Raw genomic sequence first — 23,544 nt, forward strand, 5'->3', positions numbered from 1 at the left:
TTTAAAACTGTTTCTGTGGAATTTTTTTCCATCCAAGTCAAGTTTACACGCGTTCGGTTACAGCCTCTCATGTCCAGCCTAAATGTTGTGATTGTTCTGAAAGTGTAAACTCTGCAACACCTTCAGGTCTTCTGTGGTCTATTTTGGGCACATGCCATCCATGCAAACATGATCCTTTCTCACCATAGTCAATACAGTATTTTATTCTAATTGATACTATGAATTATTGTTCCTCCTTGGACTGTAAACTCTTCCTGTTTTTACTTGTGAAGTTGCTACTTTCCTTCCTGGTGCACGAATGTGAAACATGTCAATGTAGCAAACAATTACACAACTCTGTTTTAAAAGATAAGTTTAAACAAATCAAAAATACCAAAAGTGTCACTAGAGTTGGGTATCACTGCCAGAATTGATCCACTAATGGGTTCAATCATGGATTCAAGTCAATTTCAGTAAATATATATACACTTTTCTATTTAATAAACATCTTTTTTTGGTTAAGGAAAAACAGGTTTCAAAAACTGCTGGATTAAACGGAACAAACTTTTAAGTTTGTAGGTGCATGTAAAACGTAAAAGGGGTGCGCCACAAGCTCCCTGCTCCGCTCTATTCCAATTCATCCCCTTGTAGACAACTAGATCCATGTACGCCATTTTTGTTGGATCAGTAATGTTATGCTGGGGTGAGAAGGGCTGTAAGCTAGCTGGAGAGCATGTAGACGGACGGAAGGATGGATGATGGGAAGGGCGTGGGCTTACTACAACCCAACAATCCCACCCAAAACTCAAAGGTGAATTTTTATTGACCTCTTGCTGCTCTGCAGAAACTAGAAAACAACATTGGTATTTTTATTTTGGCTTAAAACAGTATATTCACAATTAAAAGACCACTGGGAATCATTTTAAAAAAGATCAAAAGATGATTGGTAAGGAACTTTAAGATTACAAAAGTCCTGCCTATGAAACAACTTAAATACAATATTATTCCAAATAACTGTACAGTAGAATTGGAAATAAGGAAACCTCCTTGGTCCTCTTTTTTTTTTAGTCCAGTTTGTCCCGGATTTGAAATTGTCCACAATTTGTTGTTTATCTACCAGGGCTAGAAATCTGTTTCTAAAGGTATTTGGAATGCAGATGGGCGGGGACTGTGTGGTTATGAAGTATTTATCCCTTTCCTGGTATAAATATTTTTTTGCACGCTCAAATTAATCGGATAAACGCATTTCGATGATCCTCATCAATAACTCAACTCAGAATTTATGTTTTGTAAATGAGGATTTTATTCATTGAGGAAGAGATGTATAAACCTGCTCTGACCTGTGTAAACAACCAACTGCCCCCTAAACCTAATAACTGGTTCTGCCACTTGTGCCTGCAAAAGCGGCATGTGTATCTGCTGGTGCAGCTTCCCCGTTGCTGTGGAGGAACTTGGCTTCACTGTTCTTTGTAAAATTATTAGAACTGGTACACACTAGAGGTTTTTCTTGCACTTAAAACCAGTTTGAGCTCTCGGCTCATCAGTTTAGTTGAGTTTCAGCTTCTACTTGTACTGCTTTTTTTTTTTTTTCTTTTTTGAGAGGTGTCCACAGACACCGACAGGAATTTCCTAGATCAGCGGTCCCCAACCCATGGCCCATGGACCTGAGATAGTTGGTATTGGTTCGTAGAGGAGAAAAAAACACAACCTACGTTCTTTCCTTTTTATTCATAATCTGATTCTGAAGGAAGTTTCATTTTGGAAAACCACTGGTTTCTCCCCACCACATCCGACATATTCTTGATGCACGTCACGTAGCTTTATCACGTGCAGAATATACATCCACTACTTTCTTAAAGCGGCTGCGCTGCTGCTGCTTAATTGAAAACCCCAAACAATCGTATTTGGAAAGGTTCTTTTAGCAGAAAGGAACCAGTAAAGAAACAGAAGAGCCTTTGACTTTTTAAAGAAAAAAGTAATCTGCATTTATTAGACAAAAAACAGGAGTCTTTACTCGAAATATGGATTTATTGGTCAGTTGATCGTACACACCATATGACAGTACATAATATTCAGCAACTGACTGGCTAATGTTCCAAAGATGCTGCTAATAAAGTTGCCTAAATGGTGGATTCATGTTTATTATGTTTAGAAAATACCAGTTTTAGTGACTGTCCCCCCGCCCCCGGTACTTATCTGGCACACCTTAAAAAGTGGACTGTCCGATGTTTATGCGTCCACTTTGACAGTTATGGGTTAAGGGAAAATTTATTTCACATTTGAAGGGGTTCTACACAAAATCAAGTGTACAAATAAAGTTTAAACCAGCTTTATAAACTGGAGGTTAAAAGCCTGATATGGGCTGGCCTGTGAAAATATTGTCTCACATCAAATCGGTCGGTGGCCCGAAAAAGGTTGGGGATCATTGTTCTAGAGGATAGTGGGGTTTATTTAAGCTCAAATGCTCTTGTGCTGTTGAGCTTGAATTTATGAGCAAAGGGATGAATATTCTCCTTCAGGATTTTCTAGAATCCACAATTCAGGGTTCTGATGGTTATGGTAAAACCTCCAGATTCTGAGGTTCCAAGCTGTCACACCTCTACAATACACAATATACAATACACTTCTACAATTAGACGCCTGCTAAATGAAATGCTTTAAAATGATTGTAGTTCTACACAAAGTGTAACCGGACACCCACCTTCAGAAAAATTACACTTTTGTCAGTTTATACATTCATTTTCCATCAGTCTTTGTGAAATATATTTGTTTTGGCTCTTTTCTGTGGTTAAATAATGAACACTGAACTACAGTTATTTACTTGTTGTGGGTTTCTCAGAGATCAATTGGAGGAGGAGTTGTTTATGTGCATTTTGGAGGTTTTCTAGTCACTCCTAGGAGCGTTTTCTGTATGTTTGGATCATGACTGATCATGATTTTCTGTAGTACCACAACTTCCTAAATCACTTTGTTGGCCTTTTCAGATTGATGTGACTCAATGATTTAGTTTCTCATATTCTTCTACTTTTTTGGATTCTAGATCAGACTTGGCAGGTTTGGACGGCCCTCTTCTCTTAATGACTGATTACATTTTAAATATACATAAGATATGTTTGTTTTTTAGAGCTCTGTTGCTGGCTGTAGTGAACTTTTGGGAAGACAGAAGGGATGCTGTGTAGGGTAGTGTCAGATGAGTTTTAAGCTAAGGAAAGTGATTCAACTTGGCTTGGTACATTTAATGGGTTTGGTTTTGATGAGTTATTGGTGAAGGAAGGACATCTGGCTCTTGGTTTTATTCTACTGAAATGCTTGATGAGCTTGGTTTCTTCTTGCTGGCAGGCTGGTTTGGAGCCATCTAATTGTGTTATCTGCCAACTTTGTTAGTTTATCAATCAAATGTTTTGGCATTGGTGCCTTCAACAGGTTTGGATATTTGAGGACTTGGGGAAAGCAGGAAGTGTTTGCTAAGCTAGTTTACATTTGCCAATTGATATCTTAACCGATGTGCTAAGTTGGAATCTGAATTAGGTGATGGACGGCAAAGCCGCGTATTTTTCTTTGAGGTCAACCAAAGGATCAGAATGATTTATTATGTAATTTTCTTTATAAAGTGTACTTGATTCTTATGCACATTAGTTTTTTTTTAAGCATGTATTCGACTTCATTAGGTTCATATTTTGTTGGATTATTTTGCTCGTATGAAATAGAATTGAGAAAAGGCTCAGTCCTCTCTGTCCTGGCTGGCTGAGCTTTCCTCTGCTGATCCCACTCAGAGAGATTACAGTGATAAATGACAAATTTGAAAATCCTTGCTCTCACAATAGTGTAATCTGATTGACAGGATCTTTCTAACATCTTGTTCACTCAGCCATGATGAACAAGCTTTAGCCCATTGTCATATCTGACATACAGCACAGATAGGCTTTGGTGATTCACTAATTATGACCATGTGTAATGGCTGTCAGTCAGCTCTGCTGATGATTGCAAAAAAATACTACTACCAGTTTCAATCATCAGATGAATAATTAAAAATACAAATAGATGGTGTATTTGCATTCTGATAAGTGGAATCATTGAAGCTGGGCACTAAATAATAAACTAAACTATTTTCTGTCTGTAAATCCACTACTTTTTAAAGGCCATTTGATAGTTTAAAAAGTTTTTTTTTTAACATCTAAACAATTTAGGGCAAAGACATATGACCATGAACACACAGACAAGATACATATTTGAGTTTTGACAGAGAAAACTCTGCAAGTAATCGTGGATTTTTGTGGAAACTCAGTTTTGTACTTTATAGAAACTCCACATCTTGTTTAAAAATATTGTGTTCTATGATTCTTACATCAAGAGCCATGTAAAGGGAAGAGTTCTTCAGTAAAATTAAGTGCAGATTGTTGTTTTAGTTACAGGTTTTAGGCAGCGATCATAGGAAAAGTGCTAGTATCTTTACTGTACAGTAAAATGACTGCTGAGTAGCATTTCACACTATCCTTTATTGTGGTTTGTGTTGCTGCTGCTTTTAACGAGCTGTGAAATTTCATGAAGGAAGCATGCTCAAAACTCACATCTTTAGCATTTCTTTTTTGGAATGCGTTCCCGATTGTACCAACACGTGGACAAGCTGTTGAGTGTGGAGAACGCTGTGCTGACAAAAGAACTTTCTGTTACATAAGTGTCAGCCCTTGTGTGGAGTCCCACTCAGGTAAAACTCAGCAATTCTTTAAAGCAGAGACATGACTCAGGAAGCTAAACATGCCAAGTTCATCTCTTCTATTTTTGGTTTAGGAACCACCATTTTGCAGCTCTTCAGCTTAACTTTATTATATTATATCTCACTTAGACCTGAATTAAATGTACTCCTACTTGAAGACCTCAAAATATCATACGGTGTAAGTGGCATATACTACTAAATAGACAGTCCTTTTCTGCCATCGTAGAAGGCCCAAAGCACTGTGCAGTTTCTGTACCATTCATCCATGCACACACACATTCACACACCGGTGGTAGCTCCCCTGCCAATCTCTGGCGCCAATCTACAGTCAGGCCCATAAATATTTGGACAGAGACACATTTTTTCTCATTTTGTTTCTGTACATTACCACCTGCATTGAGAGCTTCTTTGACTGCATGTTGTCTGTTCACAGCAAAATCTTCAAAATACAAGCATGAGTCCTCTAATCAACTCCAGGCCTTTTATCTGCTTCACTCATAATGACATAACAAGGGAATTGCCCACACCAGCCCATGCAATAGCATGGAAGTCAATTGTCCAATTACTTATGAGCCCATGAAATGAAGGGATTGTGTTTAAAAATGCTTTAGTCTTTCACATTTTTATGCAATCTTTTTGTTCAACCCACGGAATAAAAGCTGAAAGTCTGCACTTCAATGGCATCTGAGTTGTTTTATTTAAAATTCACTGTGATAATGTAACAGAAACAAAATTAGAAAGAATGTGTCTCTGTCCAAGTATTTATGGTCTTGACTGTATAACCATTGTTTGAGTTTTGTTTTTAAGAGTACCAGTTGTTTGCTTGACCTTTCTGGACTAAAAAAAAAAACAAATGTGAGTAATTGCTTTAATTTTAAAGTTTAATAAACTAATTAATTCCTTTAGCTCTACATAAACTTCAGAAAACAGAGCTTTTTTTCTAAATGAATGCTTTTCTTAGTGAGAACAAAGTGTGAGATTAATAATTTCAATGACTATTGAAGCCTTTTTGTAAGGTTTATATTAGAAAAGTGGCACCTAACGCAGCAGAGAGCATATGACCCAGTGTGTGACTCCACAATACTGAACAGTATCTGTGTCTTTGTGACTTTTATGTTATTTTTTTATTAACATGATTGAGAGGAAAAGCCAACGGACACCAATTGATGGAGAATCTCATCTTGACATTGTTACTGAATTACGGTCTGTAGATTTAAGAAGCGGTTCCCTTTGGTTTGAGTTTAATGTTCTGCTCTGTTTCAGATTTCATCTGCAGTTTCAAATAAAACCCCATTTGTGTCTTCACATTGGGAAGTTACCTAGAAGATGTGTTGACATGAATATGCATGAGTTTGAAAGCGTTTGGACGTGTGCTTCTGAATCCCTCCTGGATCTTTTATTTAATGGAAACAGCCCCCACATGCTTGTGAGTCTTCACATGACGAGGGTTGTAATGGTTTCATGAGCCCAGATCCTCCAGCAGAGCATAAATACTGTGATTTGGCAAATAAAGGCTTCAGTTATGTCTGAAATAAAAGATAGGGGGGGGGATTGGGTTGAGCGTTGTGGCGAAGTCAGCGTATTTTTAACTTGTGACCAGAAGAATGACCGTTTCTGCTGCTGATCAGATTTGGGGGAACTGATTGAAGGACTTGCCGGTTTCTCTGTGTGCTTTGAACCAAGATAAACGCGTTGTCCTCTTACAAAACTTTAAGCTACCAGCCAGACCACTGAAGTTTTGAAATGTGTGGGCAAAAAAAAAGTTTGAGGCATGTGGAGAATCCTGTTTTATCCTTTCATTTTTTGAGCTGGAAAAACTTAATGACACTGTTGGTACTATACATATTGTTTGTCTAAAATTGAAATTTATGCTTCCTAAAGATGGAAGCAATACCAGAGACCAGGAATGAGTCATAATGTGCCATCCCCTTTACATCATCAATGGCATTTGTTTAAAAAAGTCCCACCTTTTATTTATTCACATATTAGCATTTTAACAGTTTTCTTCTACAAACAATATTTTCTTAGATGGAAATTTGTCAAATCCATTTTAGAATTAAATCATGGTGAATCAGAAATGGGATCAAATGGTAAATCAGATCAATTTATTGTTTTTTCTGTTATTCTTGCTTCTGTTTATATTTGCTCTTTTGAGCTTCTGAAACTGTCAGATTTTGTGTAATTAGTTAGTAGTTTTTAAGCTATTTGTAATCCATATCTTTTTTTTTCATTTCTGAATGTTTAAATGTTTTTTAAATAGCAGAATTTCTTAAATTACACTCTACAAGTAAAATATCAAAATTATGGATTACTTGATTAGTTTTCGGGTATTGTCACAAATTGGGCTGCCAAAATATGGAATTACTTCAACTTCCTTACAAGTTCAAAATTAAATTCTGTTTTTAAACTAACGCAATACTAATAGACATGAGTTTATTTTTATATTTTTTAAACAAAACCAGCTTTATATATTTGATTTGATCTGTTTAAAACATATTTTCATTTCTACTCAACTGCATGAGGAAACCTCGTTAGGTTACTGTAAAGGCAATGAAAACTTTCCACCATGTTGTTCTACATGCAGCTCATACATGAATGTCTGTGCAGAATGTATGAATCAAAAATGTCGAGGATAGTTTCCGTCTCTGAAGATGGTTCCCAGCTGAGACCGATAATGTCCAAACTACATCCCAAAACAAAACAACGTGAACAGGAAAAGGCGACTGGAAGGCCGCAGAGGCACAGAGGAAAGCAGTCCCACTTAAGTCTGGATAGAGCGCCCACACAGCCATGTGATTTATAATGACTATCATGTTGAAAATGTAAACAAGGCCTTTCCAATCTGCCTTTTAACTTGATAAACTCCTTTTTTCCCCCCTGAGAGATGCATATACCACATTTTTTATTCCCCTGTTCTGAGTTTTCTCCTTCTTTTGCAGATTTAGATAAACCAGTTTGACTTTAAAAACAATTTATCTGTAAAATGAATATTTCATAGGAAATTAGATAAAAACAAAAGGCTTTCTAGAAGAATTTATGGACAATTTAAATTAGCATTTGTATCCCATCATGCACCAGATCATTGTTTCTACATTCTTTAAATTTCACTTACTGCACTTAACCGTTTAACACTGGAACTGACATTTTTTTGTCCACAGTACATGCAATTAGCAGATTCTGAAGCAAAGAAAAGCAACGCTGCACATTATTGAAGTGCTTACGAAATCAATGTAAATCCGCTGATTCTGACGCATAGAAAAGGGGCTTTGAGGGTGTTGATCGCGTAAACGATAGAGGATTTATGGAATGTCAATGAGCTTGTGTTATTGTGATGTCCCTGGTGACATCTCAGGTGTTAAAGGGATAAAAAAACAAGACTTTAAATAATAATCTATCATTAGGAATCCACATGTCTGCTGTGAAACCGATAACTTCTCCGCATCCTCCACCAGGTTCTTGCGTGGCATGAAAGAGGAAAAAAAGGTGTCAGACATGGCAAAACATTGGTAACTATCTCGGTAGAGATTAGCTCAGTAGAGTTTTTGATTTTTATTTTATTTCTATTTAATCCCTCAAATGATTAGACAATATCTGCTGCCTGTATTTTGACTTATCACATTTTCTGCATAAGCTCCTGTTTAAATAGATAAAATGATGTTGTTTTGATGGGTTGATACATTTTGTTGGACGTTTTGTGCCTTTTACAAATCTTTGATTGTTCATTTCAGTGATTTATAGCCCAAATTAGCTGAACAACCACACAGCCCCAACAAACATGGTTGCCCTGTAGTCGCTCTATCACTTTCTGTTTTGTGTATTTATTTATATTTTTTAAAGTATGGAATTCACATGGAACTGCTTTCAGTAAATGACACGAGGTTCCAATTATAGCACGCCGTCCTTATTTTACATACAACATGTGATCCATCTTCAGCAGTTGTTCAAACGTGATGCAGCAGGCCCTTCTGTTATTCTCCTTTGACTTTTATAAACACGGCGCATTGTTGACCCAGCATCCTCAAGGTGAAGGATAGACGAGCTGGCTTTCATGTTGTCCTTATTTGAAACATTTCTGTCCTGAATGTGTTGGCCTGTCTGCAAACAGTCACAACAGACAGACATAATTTCTCCTCCACGCGTGCCAATGAAGGTCTGTTTACCCTTTTTCCTCCAAAACAAACCGGCCGTGTTGCAGTTTAATGTGACATCTCCAGGCAACCTGAAACTCTTTACAAGCAGTTCCTGATAAAAGAGATGAGAAGTCTTTCACTTTGAAAGGCAGCCTTTTTTTGTCTTTGTTCTGTTTTGTTTCAGTTTAAAAATATTCATACATTTATTTATTTACCTTTTATTTAACCGGGGAAGTCCTATTGAGACAAAATATCTCTTTTTCAAAGGAGCCCTGGCAACTGAATACCTAGGCCTTCTGCAGTTTAGAATTGGTTAAAACTTCAAATTCAACTTAATATTCCGATATATTAATGTTTTACATCAAGCAAAGTAAAATTATCTCATACTAATGCGAGTTATGTTCAAATTAGGGATGCTAGGACTCCCTTTCCCCATGATTCAGTTCTAACATCAGTTTTTTTTTGTTTTGTTGCACATGATTTGTGTATTACAAAAACTACAACAACGAAATGACAGTTTGTAAAAAAACAAAAAAAAAACCTTTTTAAATGTTTTAATAAGAAAGTTAAGATCAAGAAAAACCTTTGTATGCAGTAAGGATGATAATCGAGAATAGTGGCATCCATAGTTAAAATAAAGTTCAGGCAAATTTCAATTCTGAACAAATTGGTTAAAAATGACTAAAATTCACTAATAACAAAGTCTTCTTGATTGTAATTGTTTTTTTTCTCCCCAATTTTTCCTCGTATCATACCTATTTTATTCTAAATGCTGCCTGTGCTCCTCTTTAATGTTTTCTTCATCAACGATTAACTTCACGGTTTCTCTGTTTCAGGGAGAAAAAGCAGAAAATTCAGGACATCAAAAATAACATCAAAGAAGCGATCGAGGTTGGTGTTATTGGACTTTGTTTTTTCATCTACAATTGATTGCTGTTCTGACATTTATTGAATAATTTTTGATTTTTTTAACATTGAAAACGCATATTCATCATCTTTGTGTTGCAAAAGACGGTAGTTACCGCCATGAGCACCCTGACACCCCCCGTGCAGTTGGCAAGTCCAGGGAACCAGCACCGGGTTGAATACATCCTGAACCTCGTCAACCAGAAGGACTTTGAGTTTCCATATGTGAGTATTTCACTGTTATGATAGACGCATGCCCTAAAAGTTCAAGATGTCACGTTCAGCAATGCTTCTGCCTTTCTGTCTTTTTGTTTTGTTTTTGTTTTTGACAAATTGTTTAAATCCACAAAAACTATTCAAAGCTATAAGTGGCCTAAATAGTTTTCGATTCGTAGTGTTGTAAGAGCAAACAGAGGGAACCTGGGGGGGGTGTCACGTGATCTCCACATATCGTGTTATGTGATTTCTCAGCTCTGCTGTTTGAGTCGATGCATGCTACACTTGCTGTATTGTGGCTTCATGACCCTGTGACGACACCTGTGGGTTTTTAATCTTCCCTGTGGGATGATTATTAAGTAATTGCTTTTGCCAAGAGACCTAACTGCAGCGTCTCAGCATTTAACCATCCACCTGTGGGACTAAACTCAATTCAGTTGTCTTTATTTGTCTCACCTGTGACTACAAGCAGGTGTTAATGTTAGCAGCAATGCATCTGCTCACCTTTCCCCCTCCAGAATAGCAGCTCATTGAATTAGCACAGTGCACTAGGCCTTAATTCTGACATTTGAAGCAGATTGTAAATGTTTGCGACTCTTTCAGATGATCAGCTCAGCTTATAAACCATCAGTTTTGTCTTTAGAAACAAGTCTAGTCTGTCCTTTTAAATCAATTTCATTTTTGGTCTTTTTATAAGAGTTGAGATCCTCTTAGTGCAAAATGAATGGAATCTTCAAATGGATTCAGAAACTCATTCAGAAATCTCAGTGGCTTCATTAACCAATATCTTTTTCTTTTTATATAATCATAGCATACATGTTTCAACTCACTGAAAACTTAATTCATCAGATGTAAAACAAAACTTAGCATTTTTTTATTTAAAAAAAAAAACTTTCTTCAACAAATTTTGTTTGTTATTTAGTAATTTTATCTTTTTTAATGTTCACAATCATTATATTGAAAGTTTTACTCTACTCCTGTTGTCCACATACAAGTAAATTTAAGTAGAGCTGTGGGTTGTTACTTCAATGAAAATCCGTCACAGAAATGATCGCAAGACTTTTGTAATATTCTGAATGTCACATTTTCTAGAATTCTTTATTTAAATTGTCAACATTATTTAAAACTAAATTAGCTTCTCAGAACCCTTTTTCCAAATAATTTAGTATCTTTTTTTTTTCTAAAATACTTGGGAGCCTTCAGCAACATTTAACCTTAAAATTGTATCTAATTAAGGTGACATTCAGTTTGTCTAGTTTATATTCCAAAAATCCATAATTATTTAGCATTTTAGAGCGATAATTACATTGCCCGAAGTTAATTTTTACTATACTACATTTATAAAGAACAGGAATTTTGGCCGTCACAAATATTTGTACTCAATTTTGGGAACAAATTGTGACTATTCAGGTATTTTTCGAGACTTGTTACAGTTCTTGCATAAAGATGAGCGCAACCTTCTTGTTAGTTAATATTTGTGGTGATTTTTATGCTTGTATTTTTAGCATTCATAATTTTTTTCCCTCCCTAACTTTTTAGCTTCTGTATAAAGTCTAGCTGGATTACTAATATTAGTGTCATCAAATCTATCAGTTTTATTTCTGATGAGTTCATAACCTCTCCTCGCCTTGACCCATATTTGTTTTTGCACCAGCGTACACAGGCGTCACCCAGGCACAACGTTCTTGCATGCGTTGTCAACAAAAAAAAGCGCATTGCCCCCACTGACCTCAGACCCATCTTGAACCACAGACGGCCTTGTTGTGTCTTCCCTCTGCTCTGAAACGTCCAGTAAACATGCAGAATGTCTTGTTGACGGGGGAGCCTTCCAAATACATGTTCCTAATGAAGTTATGTCTGACATCTGTGTTTGTTTCTTTGGATCAGGAGTTTTACGATCACGCAAAGATGCTGTGGCAGGATGAAGGAGTGCGGGCGTGTTTTGAGAGATCCAATGAGTACCAGCTAATCGACTGTGCACAATAGTGAGTAACTTTTTCTACACGCCTTTGAGCTTTGTATGAAAAAGTGTGGATGTACTGACTTATGATGGATGTGACTTTTTTCATTTATCTTTAAAAGCTTATGACTTTGTGATCACAGCTGATAATTGATTTAACTTTGGGATAAATAGAACGTGAAGAAGGGCAGAGTTTATACATTCTTTTTAGTCTTTGTTTTTATTTATTTATTTTTATTTTGCTTCTATTATTTCAGAATTAAAAATAAGGGAGAAAAACAAAACTATATTTTTTATATAGCTGGGAGTAAAAATTAAGTATTACACTTATTGTTTTATATAAAAATGTACAGACCAACAATTTAATATTAAGTTCCGTTAAATTACTCGTTAAAATTGTTGCAGTATGATTGACCGGGCTGTGAACGACCAGCAAACTACTAAATTTATTCAGTTTAAATTCACGAATTTGATTTAGTCGGATTTAACAGAATTATCTTTCATCAATTTTCTGTCTAAAATCATTTTTCTTAGTTATGAAAACCTTTTGCATAATGAATGATTTCAACTAAACAAGTGAAACGTTCACTCGTAAATTAGAAATTCTTAATATAAAATGGAACAGAACATTATTGGTTTTTTATCTGAAAAATCTTGGAAAAAATCATTTTGATTTATGGGTTTGTCATTCCAGCAGAAAGTAGTCACAGCATTAAAAACATGCATCTTCTTCGCTAGAAACAACATATTTTAGATATGTTTTTTTTCCCTCCTGGAAACATATTAGTTACCTAAAAGTAACAGTAACATCACTGAGAGCATGTTGGTGTTTGTTTACATGTTGTTTTCTGTCGAGTATTTCCAACAAATCTTTCTCGTTTAAAAATAAGTCTGGACACAATGAGATCCTTTCCTGTTTGCCTTCTCTTCCCTTCATCATGCAAACATGGCAGTGATTCCTGGTTTATCTGAAGTCCGTAGCTTAAAGGGAAAGGGAAAATTGTTTCAAAATAAAAGCAGTGCTGAATGTAGCATCTGGGAGCAAACATGGCTGAAGCTGAGTCATCTTTAGTCAAAGGGACATTGGGAGAGAAAGAGGGTGTTAGACATTTTTATTATTCTGCTCTAAATTAAAAATATTTATCCTCAAGTAAAGCAAAAAAAACATTTTTTATACTTTCTACTGTTAGATGATGCATTCAGAATTATTTTTTTCCTTAATCCAAGTGGTGGATTTCTCGGGCATCCCTCAGCTGGTGGAGATGGTACAGTCCAATGTTTGGACCTCCCCTCCCTTCTTCCTGTACATTCATGAAAACACAAACTTGTCTTGCTTTTGCTTTCTTTTTCTCCTTCCCTGTCTTCCATTTGTTTTGTTTTTTCCATTCCTCCATCTTCTCTCTGAAGCAACTCCAGCTGCACAAGATTGGAAGATTATAGGCTATTATTAGCAGCGGTGGTTGGGTATCCATGGTAACCGCACTGCAGGCCAGGGCGCTGGGGAGCTATTTTTGAAATCTGCTCTGTAATGTTAGACATACGTTGCTGCTACATTTTCATGCCTCTCCTGTCCACCTCCTCCTTTCTGTTTCTCCAGACCTCTTTTTACAAACAAGAAACAAAAATTGACCGTCAGTTGTGCACATTGTACACAACAATGCATAGAGAAATTAAGGCCAAAAAAATGCAATTTTAGGGAGAATTTGATGTTTATTTTGAGCCCCGACCTCATATTAAGGTCGGGGCTTCAAATTCTGTATAACTATAGAAAACAGTTTGGTTTTTGTACTTTGCGCGTACTATTTGAGTTAATACAAACTGCATTTGTTATGCATTGGGTCAAATGTGTTTTTGTAAATGGCTACATTTTTTACCTGTGTGTAATAATCACTCAACCCCCTAACATATACAGTAGGCTAACTTTAGATTTATGTAAACAGATCTGTGTGCGTTAACACAAATCACAAGTGCAAATGACAATTTTTGTGTGTGTATTAGAGACGAGCATTTCTTTTTTAATGTGACACTTTTCAATCAAGGTTTTATATATGTCTTAATGGGTGTTATGCTACGATCACACTGTGCATGTGATGTGAGTTCAAGAACGTGCTAAAAGTGCCCTTTGGAACACGTGTTTTGCCTGTGGTGTTCACAGTGGACATTCGCCGCTCGATACCAGCGAATGTCCGCCACCTACAGTTGGAAGAGGTTTGGTGCGAAATGTCGAAGCGGTGCAAATCCCAGATCTCCCAAATCTCGCTCCAGGCTTCTTCATTCTCCGCTCTTTTCCCATATGTGAAAGACCTGGTGTCATAAAATCCTGGCCAGGCACAAACTGCAGTTGTTCATTTCTTCTCCAGGATCAATTTCAAACAGTTGGCTCTTCCGCTAATGAAAGGGGACGCCATCCACTCGCCGCTACTAAATCCAAGTCCCTGATCGGTCAAAACTTGCTACGCGCTTTCAATGGCTCGACATTTTGTATGCAGAGCTTGAAAAAACGGCCGTAGAAACTTTTGTAGCAGCACGCAAATGCAGGAGTTTTTAACTCAGACGCCCAAAACGCACTTTTATATCGACTTTTCATTAGAGGTGGTCACGAGAACATAGCTTTAAGGAGAGAATGCTTCACAGGTTTTGGACTTTTTTGGTGTTGCTAAATTTGTTTGTGTGAGTTGAACAATGTCCCAGTGTAGTTTAAAGCTAATCCCTGATCAATGGTCTTATCTGAATAACTGTTCTCTTGCTTTGTTTTTTTTTTCTTTCTTTCCAGTTTTTTAGATAAGATTGACATTGTGAAACAGAGTGACTACACACCATCAGATCAGGTGAGTAAACATTCTGATTATTTTTGGGTTTCAGTGCAAGTATTTGCTTGTACACACCCTTACTGCTTACAAATCTCTAATAAAGTTAAATATGGGTCATTTTGGAGATAGTTGTAAGTGAAATTCCTAGTTTTTTCAAGATACAAGACATTCAGAAGCTTTTAAAAATCAACATTCATCAACCTCGTCATTATCTGTGCTCGCCTCTTAAAGCTAACAAAATCTTTGTGTCTTAAGTTTTGCAGAGGTTGTAAACATTTTACAGTATGTACCCCATTTATACCCCAATATGTGCTGCTGCAGACCATAATGTAAACGATGGAATAGCAGCTGTTCATTGTAACTAATAAAACTTGGTTTGTCATTTTTAAAGGATTTGCTTCGGTGCAGAGTACTCACTTCAGGAATCTTTGAGACGAGGTTCCAGGTGGACAAAGTTAATTTTCAGTAAGTAAGAACATAACGAATCCCTACAAAAGTTTTAAACCGCCCCCTCTTTGTTAAAATTGTCTTACATTATCTTAGATTTTTGGACTTTGGATGTTCATTCAGTTCTCAATGCAGTCCAGCCATTTATCAGTCATCCATCAATATTTAACCCATCATAACTTTAGGGATTTGCAACCGTTTTGTTAACAGATCAGATAATTCAGCAAAGATCCTTTAATAAATGGTGGAGATGGTTCATTAAGAGCAGGCTGTGGGAAAGACGCATCATTTATCATTTTTTGTTTCTTTGTATCTCAAAATAGTAAATAATACTGCCATTAAAAGAGCCAAAAAAAAGCATTTTGATCAAAAGGACGATAAATAAAAACCATTTACATCTGTAAACACTGACATCTGCACATTTCTGAAACTAAGTAAATAAAAATGCAAAGCAGTCAGGCGAGCTGGATATGTGGAGATCATTGCTTCACCATGACGGTGTCCTCTCTTTAAACACACAGCATGTTCGATGTCGGAGGTCAAAGAGATGAGCGTCGGAAGTGGATTCAGTGCTTTAACGGTAACTTCAGACCGCCTCCCCCCCATCTTCACATCATCTGTGTTCACCTCCTCTGATTCAGTCTTCTCCCTCTTCCATCTGCAGATGTAACGGCCATCATATTTGTGGTGGCCAGTAGCAGTTACAACATGGTGATCCGGGAGGACAATCAGACGAACCGTTTACAGGAGGCCCTCAACCTCTTTAAGAACATCTGGAACAACAGGTGAGCTGGTCTCTGCAGTAAATGACGCTTTTCATTCGTCTGCATTGTTGCAGAACCTTTCATTTGAATAATAAAGAGGCAAAAGGTAGTTTTATTATAGTACCTGTTTTCGCATTTTATATAGACATTTTTATTTCATATAATTTTTTTTATTTACCAAATAGAGTTTTTATTTTATTTTTTAAACTTGTCCTGTCCAACAGCTGGGCAGACAGATGAGAGCTGAGGGCCTTTTGTGTTGGACATATTTTACTTTAACAAGAGGGGTTATTAATCTTCAGACAAACCAAAGGTATGTCTGAATAAACCCCTTTTGTAATTGAGGCCAAACTTTATTAAGTTTCAATCATGTTTGAAAATCTTTGGTGTTGGACCGGACGGAAAAGGAAAGAGGGGAAGAAGAGAGAGGGACGTTAGAGAGAGGGGGGGGTAGGAGGGTGATAATAGGAGGGGAAGGGGGATAAGACCATGAAGCAGCATAAAGCAACAAGTTTACTGGTTGTTTATCATTACGGTACGGTTCAAATGCAGTACAAAAAGGGCGGGGCCTATCCACACACACACTAAAATGTTATAAACACACCTGCTAGCTGCAAAAATGTCCACCTGTCGACATGTACACAAAACAGATAGTGTTCACACGCATACTTGTGCCTTAAAACCAACTAGTGTGAAATATTTCAGTCATTCAGTCATGCAAACTGTTAGTGCAAAGGTGAGCTAACACCAGTGCTCAGGTGAGTGTTTATGTTCTTCTAAAATGGATGGTGAAATGTGAAAAGAAGGAGGGAGAGTGCCCAGCCATCCCCACCCCAAAAAAAAAAAAAAAAAAAGAGTTTTTTACATACTTAATCAGATATAAATAATTATTGTCCAGCATTTTAAAAAAAAGTCAGCGGTTTCATCCAACACATTGCACATTTAGGATTTTCCTATTAAAGCAATAAAATTCCCCAAATTACCAGCAATAAAAGGGTGTCAGGTGTTCAGGTTCTTTTGTGATTGATTCAATGTAATCCCTTTTAAGTTGTTACACAGAGAAATGTAATGCCGGCTTTAACATCTGTATTTCATGCCTAATTTCTTTTTTATGGGTTGTTGCTCTGTTTTCTTTAGAAACAGAAAACTGAGCTGTAAACATCAGGAGTATATGACGCATAAAATGTCTAAAGATCTGCAGCTGAGGCTCTGTAATCAGGAGACATTTTGCATTAATAAGCCTTATGTAATAAGTCAGTGTTGGTACCAAAATCTGTCACAATAATTGTTCAGAATTCAAGGAAAAAACCGTTAAGCACAGACGAGTCAACAGTTTGATTTAATTTTTATTTATGTTGAGACATAGGAGTGTTTTCTACTAAGTTGAATGATGAGCTTTTTTATATGACACTAAAGATTATTTGTTTTATTCCCAACCATATTTCTTGCTTGTTGGTTACAGTTGGTTAGGACTACACATCTTCCTGCTGAAGATGATATTCTCTGAAGGATAGTGCAGTGAAGCTAACTAGACGTTGTCCTACATGTTCAAATAGCGTACTGTACCTTTTTTACTTCTGTTAAGCCCAGTATTGTGCCATTCTCTTCACTCCTATTGAGTGATTAGAGGTCATGTGGTACGATTCATTAAAAATATTCTTTTACCTACTCTATGTTTTACTCACTATATAGTAAATAAAGTAAATAGGTTTATAGTAAAGGTTTAATATATGGACTTAATTGATAATGAATTTATGTAATAAAATTGCTAGTTTTAGATGTAAAAGCCTGCTTTAAAGACATACTGAGCTCTTTGTTGTAGCTTCTTTCTGTAACCATAAATGGTTAATTCTGAAATGTCTTTTTCATCCATTAATCCCCTTTAGAAGTGAATTCTTTTTAATCATTTGTTGGAACTTGGTTTCTTTTCTTTCAGGTGGCTGCGGACTATTTCTGTCATCCTGTTCCTTAATAAGCAGGACTTGCTCGCAGACAAAGTGCTGGCAGGAAAATCCAAAATTGAAGAATACTTTCCTGAATTTGCTCGCTACACCACACCAGATGATGGTGAGAAATCGCTACACTTATGATACACTTTTATACCTTTCTTTAACTGATTTTAAATTTGTTCCTTGCACACTTTTAAGTTTTACTTTCTAGAAAAAATGGAAGTTTTTCCAAGTGCATCTTTAAGTGTGAGCATCTTGTGCAGCTCTTTATTATTTATGTAAATGCAACCTTTTTCTTTATTTGATTTTGAAATTTGTTGAACTTAAACTGATTTGGAATAATAGTTCATTCAAAGGGTTAAAAAATATTCCCATTTGGAAAAAAAATGATTGTATTTATCTCATCTGTTGGTCTGTAAAAAAAATAATAAATAAACACGTGTTGCAAGAATTCCCTGTTAAAGATCCAAAACGAGCAGACAGCTTTCCTTTGGTTTATTTAAGGCTACACAGTAAAATATTTCTCTTTTTCTTTATTCTTAAAGACCCACTCCCTTCATCTTTTGATCTAGCTTAAAAGTGTTTCCAGTCTTCTTTTAATTATGATAATGCCGATTTTATCCAAATTTAAAAAGCAGTCATTTTCTAGAACATAGTTTCTGCAGAGCAGCAGTAGTTCATTACAACTTCACGACTGTTGGCATTCTCCCTTCCTCTCCCTGTTGCTGAGAGCTCTCTGTTTACACACTCTCCTGCTACATCCCCATCTTAACATTACCGGTGCAACAAAAATGGCGAGCAGTATCAGAGCTATCCAGCCAGACAGTTTTGAGTCAGGTGCCAGATCGGACGAGGAAACAAAGACGTACTTGGATCTAATCGTCTATAAGGGGAAGCAGCAGATTGGAGTGGAGCAGGGTTTCTTTTTCACAAATTCAAGCTTTTTAACCGCTTTTTTTTGTCTGCTCCTGTTTCACAAGGATTTAAATAAGTAAATACACAGAATAACAATTTTAAGGGTTAATTTTCTTCATGAGAAAAATGCCCCTAGAACATCTTGAAAACACCATTTTCATTGGAAAGGGTTTTAAAATTGCTAATATACTGTTTCAAAATTCAGTATAATTGGCCACCAAAGGTCATCCTTGGCTCACCTTTAACTCAGTCGGATGGGCATCAAAGTAATGTAGGAAATCTGAACTAAAGATTTGCTAAAAAGCGCTGATTCTCATATGCTTCCCTCCTCCCTGACAGCTACACCCGAGCCTGGGGAGGATCCTCGCGTTACCAGGGCAAAGTACTTCATTAGAGATGAATTTCTGGTAAACAGACAGAATTATAATAACTTTATCAGCCATAAATGCATGAGAACAGGTTTTTGCTTTTTCTAGGGAAAAATGCATCATTTTTTATGGTTTAAACTCCTGTAGTGACTGTTCACCTGTTTTTTTCTTTTTACAGAGGATCAGCACAGCAAGCGGTGATGGAAGGCACTACTGTTACCCCCACTTCACCTGTGCTGTCGACACTGAAAACATCCGCCGCGTCTTCAATGACTGTCGAGACATCATCCAGCGGATGCACCTGCGGCAGTACGAGCTGTTGTGATGCGAGCGGAAAGGTGTTTGCCAAAAAAAATTTAAAAAACCCAACAAAACGTTATAAGTAGATTAAACTACAGAAAGAAACTGAACCCTGAGTCTCTGAACTCTCCTGTTCCACAAATGTGTGTGTGCTCCTGTGGCAGAACAAGAACACACACCCTAAAAACCTGGAACGGCCCTGATGCAAACTCCTTACCTGATGTTCAAAGAGGGTTTTTGATGAAGGGCTTTCAAGTGTAGTCACACACAAAAAATGACTCAGATCTCCATCTTCAGCCATATTCCAAGCTCCTGCTCGTGTCGTCCCCTCCATACACATTACCTTTAAATGTCTAAAAGCCCAGAGGGGCCCAGTCTGGACTGAGAACCCTGCAGTTGTGTTAGTGTGATTATCCTGTTGATGAAAACCAAGAGAGCTAAAAACATCCGTGCAACTGGGAAAGAGATTAACTGTTGAATTTCTGCACACTAATAAACATGTCAAGGCAGATCAGCTGAACACTGTATCTAATAAAAGAAACAAAAAAGGAAAAAAAAAAATACAACACTGTGCTCAGGACTTGACTTGAACCGTGTTCACCAAACCTTCAATCATTTACAGACATCCTCAAAGCCTGCAGCTGGCTTTGGCTTGCATCGAAACGTATCACACCTGCTTTGTAATGGGCAGCACAACGGTCAAACCAGAGACGCTCGGTCCCGTCAACCAGTGACGGGCACGCTGAGCTGCAACTGATCTAACCAGGACTTTGGGATGGGACAGGTCCAGCAGCAGAGCCCTGAGGAGCGCCACCTCTAACCCAACGCGGGAACGTCTGTGAGATCGGAGGGCTTCGGAAAACGGGACGCGGGTGGTTCCCATGCGAACTTCCCCTGGTGGAGTTCAGAGACTTTCAACGACTTCTCCAAAAAACTGCTTTGTCACCTGACTGCCTTGTTGGTAGTGGAGCAAAATGTGAGGAGGATATGTTAAATTTAAACAAAAAAAGAATTTAAAAAAAAGAGAGAAAAATGCCAACTTTAATGGAATTTAAATGGAGGGCAAAAAAAACCACCTTTCAGTAGTAAAGAACTATATAAGTTAAAGCGAACTGTCATCCTGTTTTACTGTCTCCACAGCTGTTTTTGTCTGTGTGGACATTTGTGCCATCGTGCCCTGTGCGCTTCTTTTTTCTTTTCCTTTTGTCATTTTCTGGCTTTCCACGTCTAAAACTGTCCATCTTCTTTGCTGCCTCCTGTCATCTCACCTTCTCGAACCCCTTTCCTCAGCGTCCCGGTTCTATTTGCACTTTCCAGCCGGTGTGTTTTTTGTTTTGTTTTGTTTTTAGGGGTGAAATAAAATGTAATAACCCTGGATCATGTAAAAAAATGTTCAAAATGCTTTTGTATCCATGTGACCCACCTGAACTTTCAGGAATCTTCTCCGTTATCTCTCCATCTTCCTGTGCATTTTGCCCCCTTTCTGTCTGTCTTTACTTAACTGCTGAACTATTATTCTTGTACAGACTGTAAAATGTATTATTTTGTACAACTTAATTGAGAAAAAATCTTTTAGAAGATCCCTGTGCCTTGATCACGACTGTACGTGTGTAATGAGCTAAAGTGGGTATCATACTGCGCTGTATAGCTTGGCCAATCCCCTTCTAACCCCCTGTCTCCCTCTTTTGGCCTATTCTTTCTCTTATCCCCATCTATGTCCTCATCTTGATCCTCTTCCTCTGTTCTCGGCCTTCCTCATCTGTAGTGGCCGACCGTCATTTGTAGTTTCCTTTCTCTCCACCCCCTCCCCCATCCTTTTCAGTCTCTATGATTTAAATGTTTTATATTTTAATCCATATACCCCAAAAAGATAAATATATTAAATGTATATGGTTTTTTTTTAAAGTATTTTATTAGATTCAAATGAATATTGACAAATTGTACACTTGACAGTGTGCGTATTGCTATAAGTTAAATCCTTTCAACTGAAATTGTGTTCAGGTTTTCTTGGGGTTTTTTTCTGCAAATAACATCTGAAAGGGGTGAACTGGAGGGGAAAGATGCAAAACCTTGCTTGTTTCATAAATGATATTCTTTTGCTAAAAAAGAAAAAAAGGCCAAAAAATCTGATGGAAAAATAGTTTTTTTTGGGGGGGGGGGTCCTCTTGCCTAGCCTTGCACAGTAGAGGCAGCCTGTACAGTATTAGCATCTCTCTCATTTCAGTGCCCCAGTCTTCGTATAATGTGTACATCAATTATGAGTTTCTGCTTTTTGACAAGGAGCTCTAAGAAATAAAGTTGTTCTTTTTTTGTTTTTTTTTGGGTGCAGACAAATACAGGCCTGTCATTAAAGACATTCATAGACACAGGCACATCTGCTCATTCCTCTCTTTTGGACTGTTTTATCTTTAATCTTACATTTTCTCCCATCGGAAGACCATTTACGGCAAAAGAAGGAACATTTTTCCATTTTTGGCTCTGAAGTTGATTTCTGTCTAGCTTTAAAACACAAACATTTAAGTGAAATGGCAAAAATAAAGTGAAAAATTTGACAAAATGGAGGAAAATAATTAAGTTTGAACATTTTTTTAGACTATATTTGTTAATCACAATTCCTGAACTCTTGATTTTGTCTTTTCGGTTCAGGGAAGTTTCTGTTCAACACTTGAACATGTACACTGTTGAAAATGCTTCACAGAAATGCAAGAGCTTTACCAACACACAAACAATAAATGAAAAGTATGTTAAAAACATTCAATTAAAACAAGAACAAAAGCAAATACATTGAAACTGTCATACTACAGCATTTTTAACAAATGCAGTGGAAAAGAGCAATGTTTTAGGTTTGGATTTAAAGGGTAAAACAATAGGAGAACATCTAAGTTTCCATGTGTGCAGCCCTGTGGGTGAATACACCTTTATCCCGTTTGGATCTTTCCATTGGTTGTTTCCTGCAGAGCAGACAGGCGTTTGGGTCCCACGCCATTAGCAGCTGCGAAATGAAACGCCTACCCGTGCCACAGGTAATGTTTCACAGCCCTTTGCCACCAGGATGTTCTTTCCATCTCACTAATTTGTCAGATTTGCCAAACTTCTTTGAATATCAAGGAAATCCATGCAAAACAATTTTATAATACTTGAAATTTGCTTCATCTTAAGCTCATTGTTGTGAAACTGTATCTAGGTGGTGTCTTCTAGTGCAGAGTTTGCTCTGCTGTAGTTGTTCTCTATCCCTAGGAAGTCATTTGGGCTTCTGAACCCTTTTGCTTGGATGGGTTCCAGGCCAATTTCAAGTCTAATAACTTGACAAAGTCTATTCAAACACTACATCTGTACTGGACAGGATGTGGGAAGAAATGTAACATCCAATTGTGGAAATCTGTTAAATACTTAAGAAACTTTTGTGACTTTATGACTGTCAAATTGGGTTTTTTATAGAAATGTATATTATTTTTCTATTGAAATTCAAGCTTTTCTGTAGATTTTATGGTCGTTTTTTGGTCTACTTCTCTTAACTTTAAGTTTTCAGAAGAAAGATGGAACAAAAACTGCTTCTTAATATTGCTATAAAAATAAAAAACAAAAATTAAAAAAACTTAGAAGAAATACATAAAAATTGTAGATACAAAAATTCATTTTTTTAAGTCACTCATTAAGTGTGAAGTTTTATACAGGATTTTAGTTTATGGGGGTTGTTTCTATCCATTTAACATGGCTTGTTTCTATTTTTCCCAAATGTCCTGTTAGACATGTAAGGTTATTTGTGGAAGGTCTTCTTTAAAGGCAATAGGAATAATTAAACAATAAAAAAACAGAAAATGGATCAAATACAAACTATTTTATAGGCAGGTTTTGTTGAAATTGCTTTGTAGTCTAGATGCAAAAAAACAGAATCTTAAAGGCCTCTTTGTGTAATTTTATTAATTTTTTTTTAAATAACATTTAGAGCTTCTTTGAAAGTTTAACACTTTTACAGTGTGTGTCACAGAGCTACAGGGGGCTTTGTCAGTATTAAAAACAAAACACACACACACACAAAAATTAAGGCAAAATAGAAGTAGTCAAATTGATTGGAACACCCAAACA

At 36.8% G+C, this 23,544-nt stretch overlaps 1 protein-coding gene across 1 annotated transcript in view; it reads left to right on the plus strand.

Annotated features, from left to right (window-relative positions):
* gnas (GNAS complex locus) overlaps nt 1–21,830 on the plus strand; it is a 30,880-nt gene extending 9,050 nt beyond the window's left edge. The window contains exons 3-12 of the mRNA XM_004070342.5: nt 9,660–9,714; nt 9,835–9,954; nt 11,833–11,930; nt 14,679–14,733; nt 15,107–15,180; nt 15,684–15,742; nt 15,827–15,947; nt 17,863–17,993; nt 19,130–19,197; nt 19,337–21,830. Of these exons, the coding sequence (XP_004070390.1) occupies nt 9,660–9,714; nt 9,835–9,954; nt 11,833–11,930; nt 14,679–14,733; nt 15,107–15,180; nt 15,684–15,742; nt 15,827–15,947; nt 17,863–17,993; nt 19,130–19,197; nt 19,337–19,483 (928 nt within the window). The 3' untranslated portion in view covers nt 19,484–21,830. The remainder of the gene's footprint in view (nt 1–9,659; nt 9,715–9,834; nt 9,955–11,832; nt 11,931–14,678; nt 14,734–15,106; nt 15,181–15,683; nt 15,743–15,826; nt 15,948–17,862; nt 17,994–19,129; nt 19,198–19,336) is intronic.
* Nucleotides 21,831–23,544: the final 1,714 nt, after the last annotated feature.

The sequence above is a fragment of the Oryzias latipes genome, chromosome 7 (assembly GCF_053564925.1).
Source record: "Oryzias latipes strain Hd-rR chromosome 7, Olatipes_Hd-rR_3.1".
Classification (NCBI taxonomy): Eukaryota; Metazoa; Chordata; class Actinopteri; order Beloniformes; family Adrianichthyidae; genus Oryzias; species Oryzias latipes.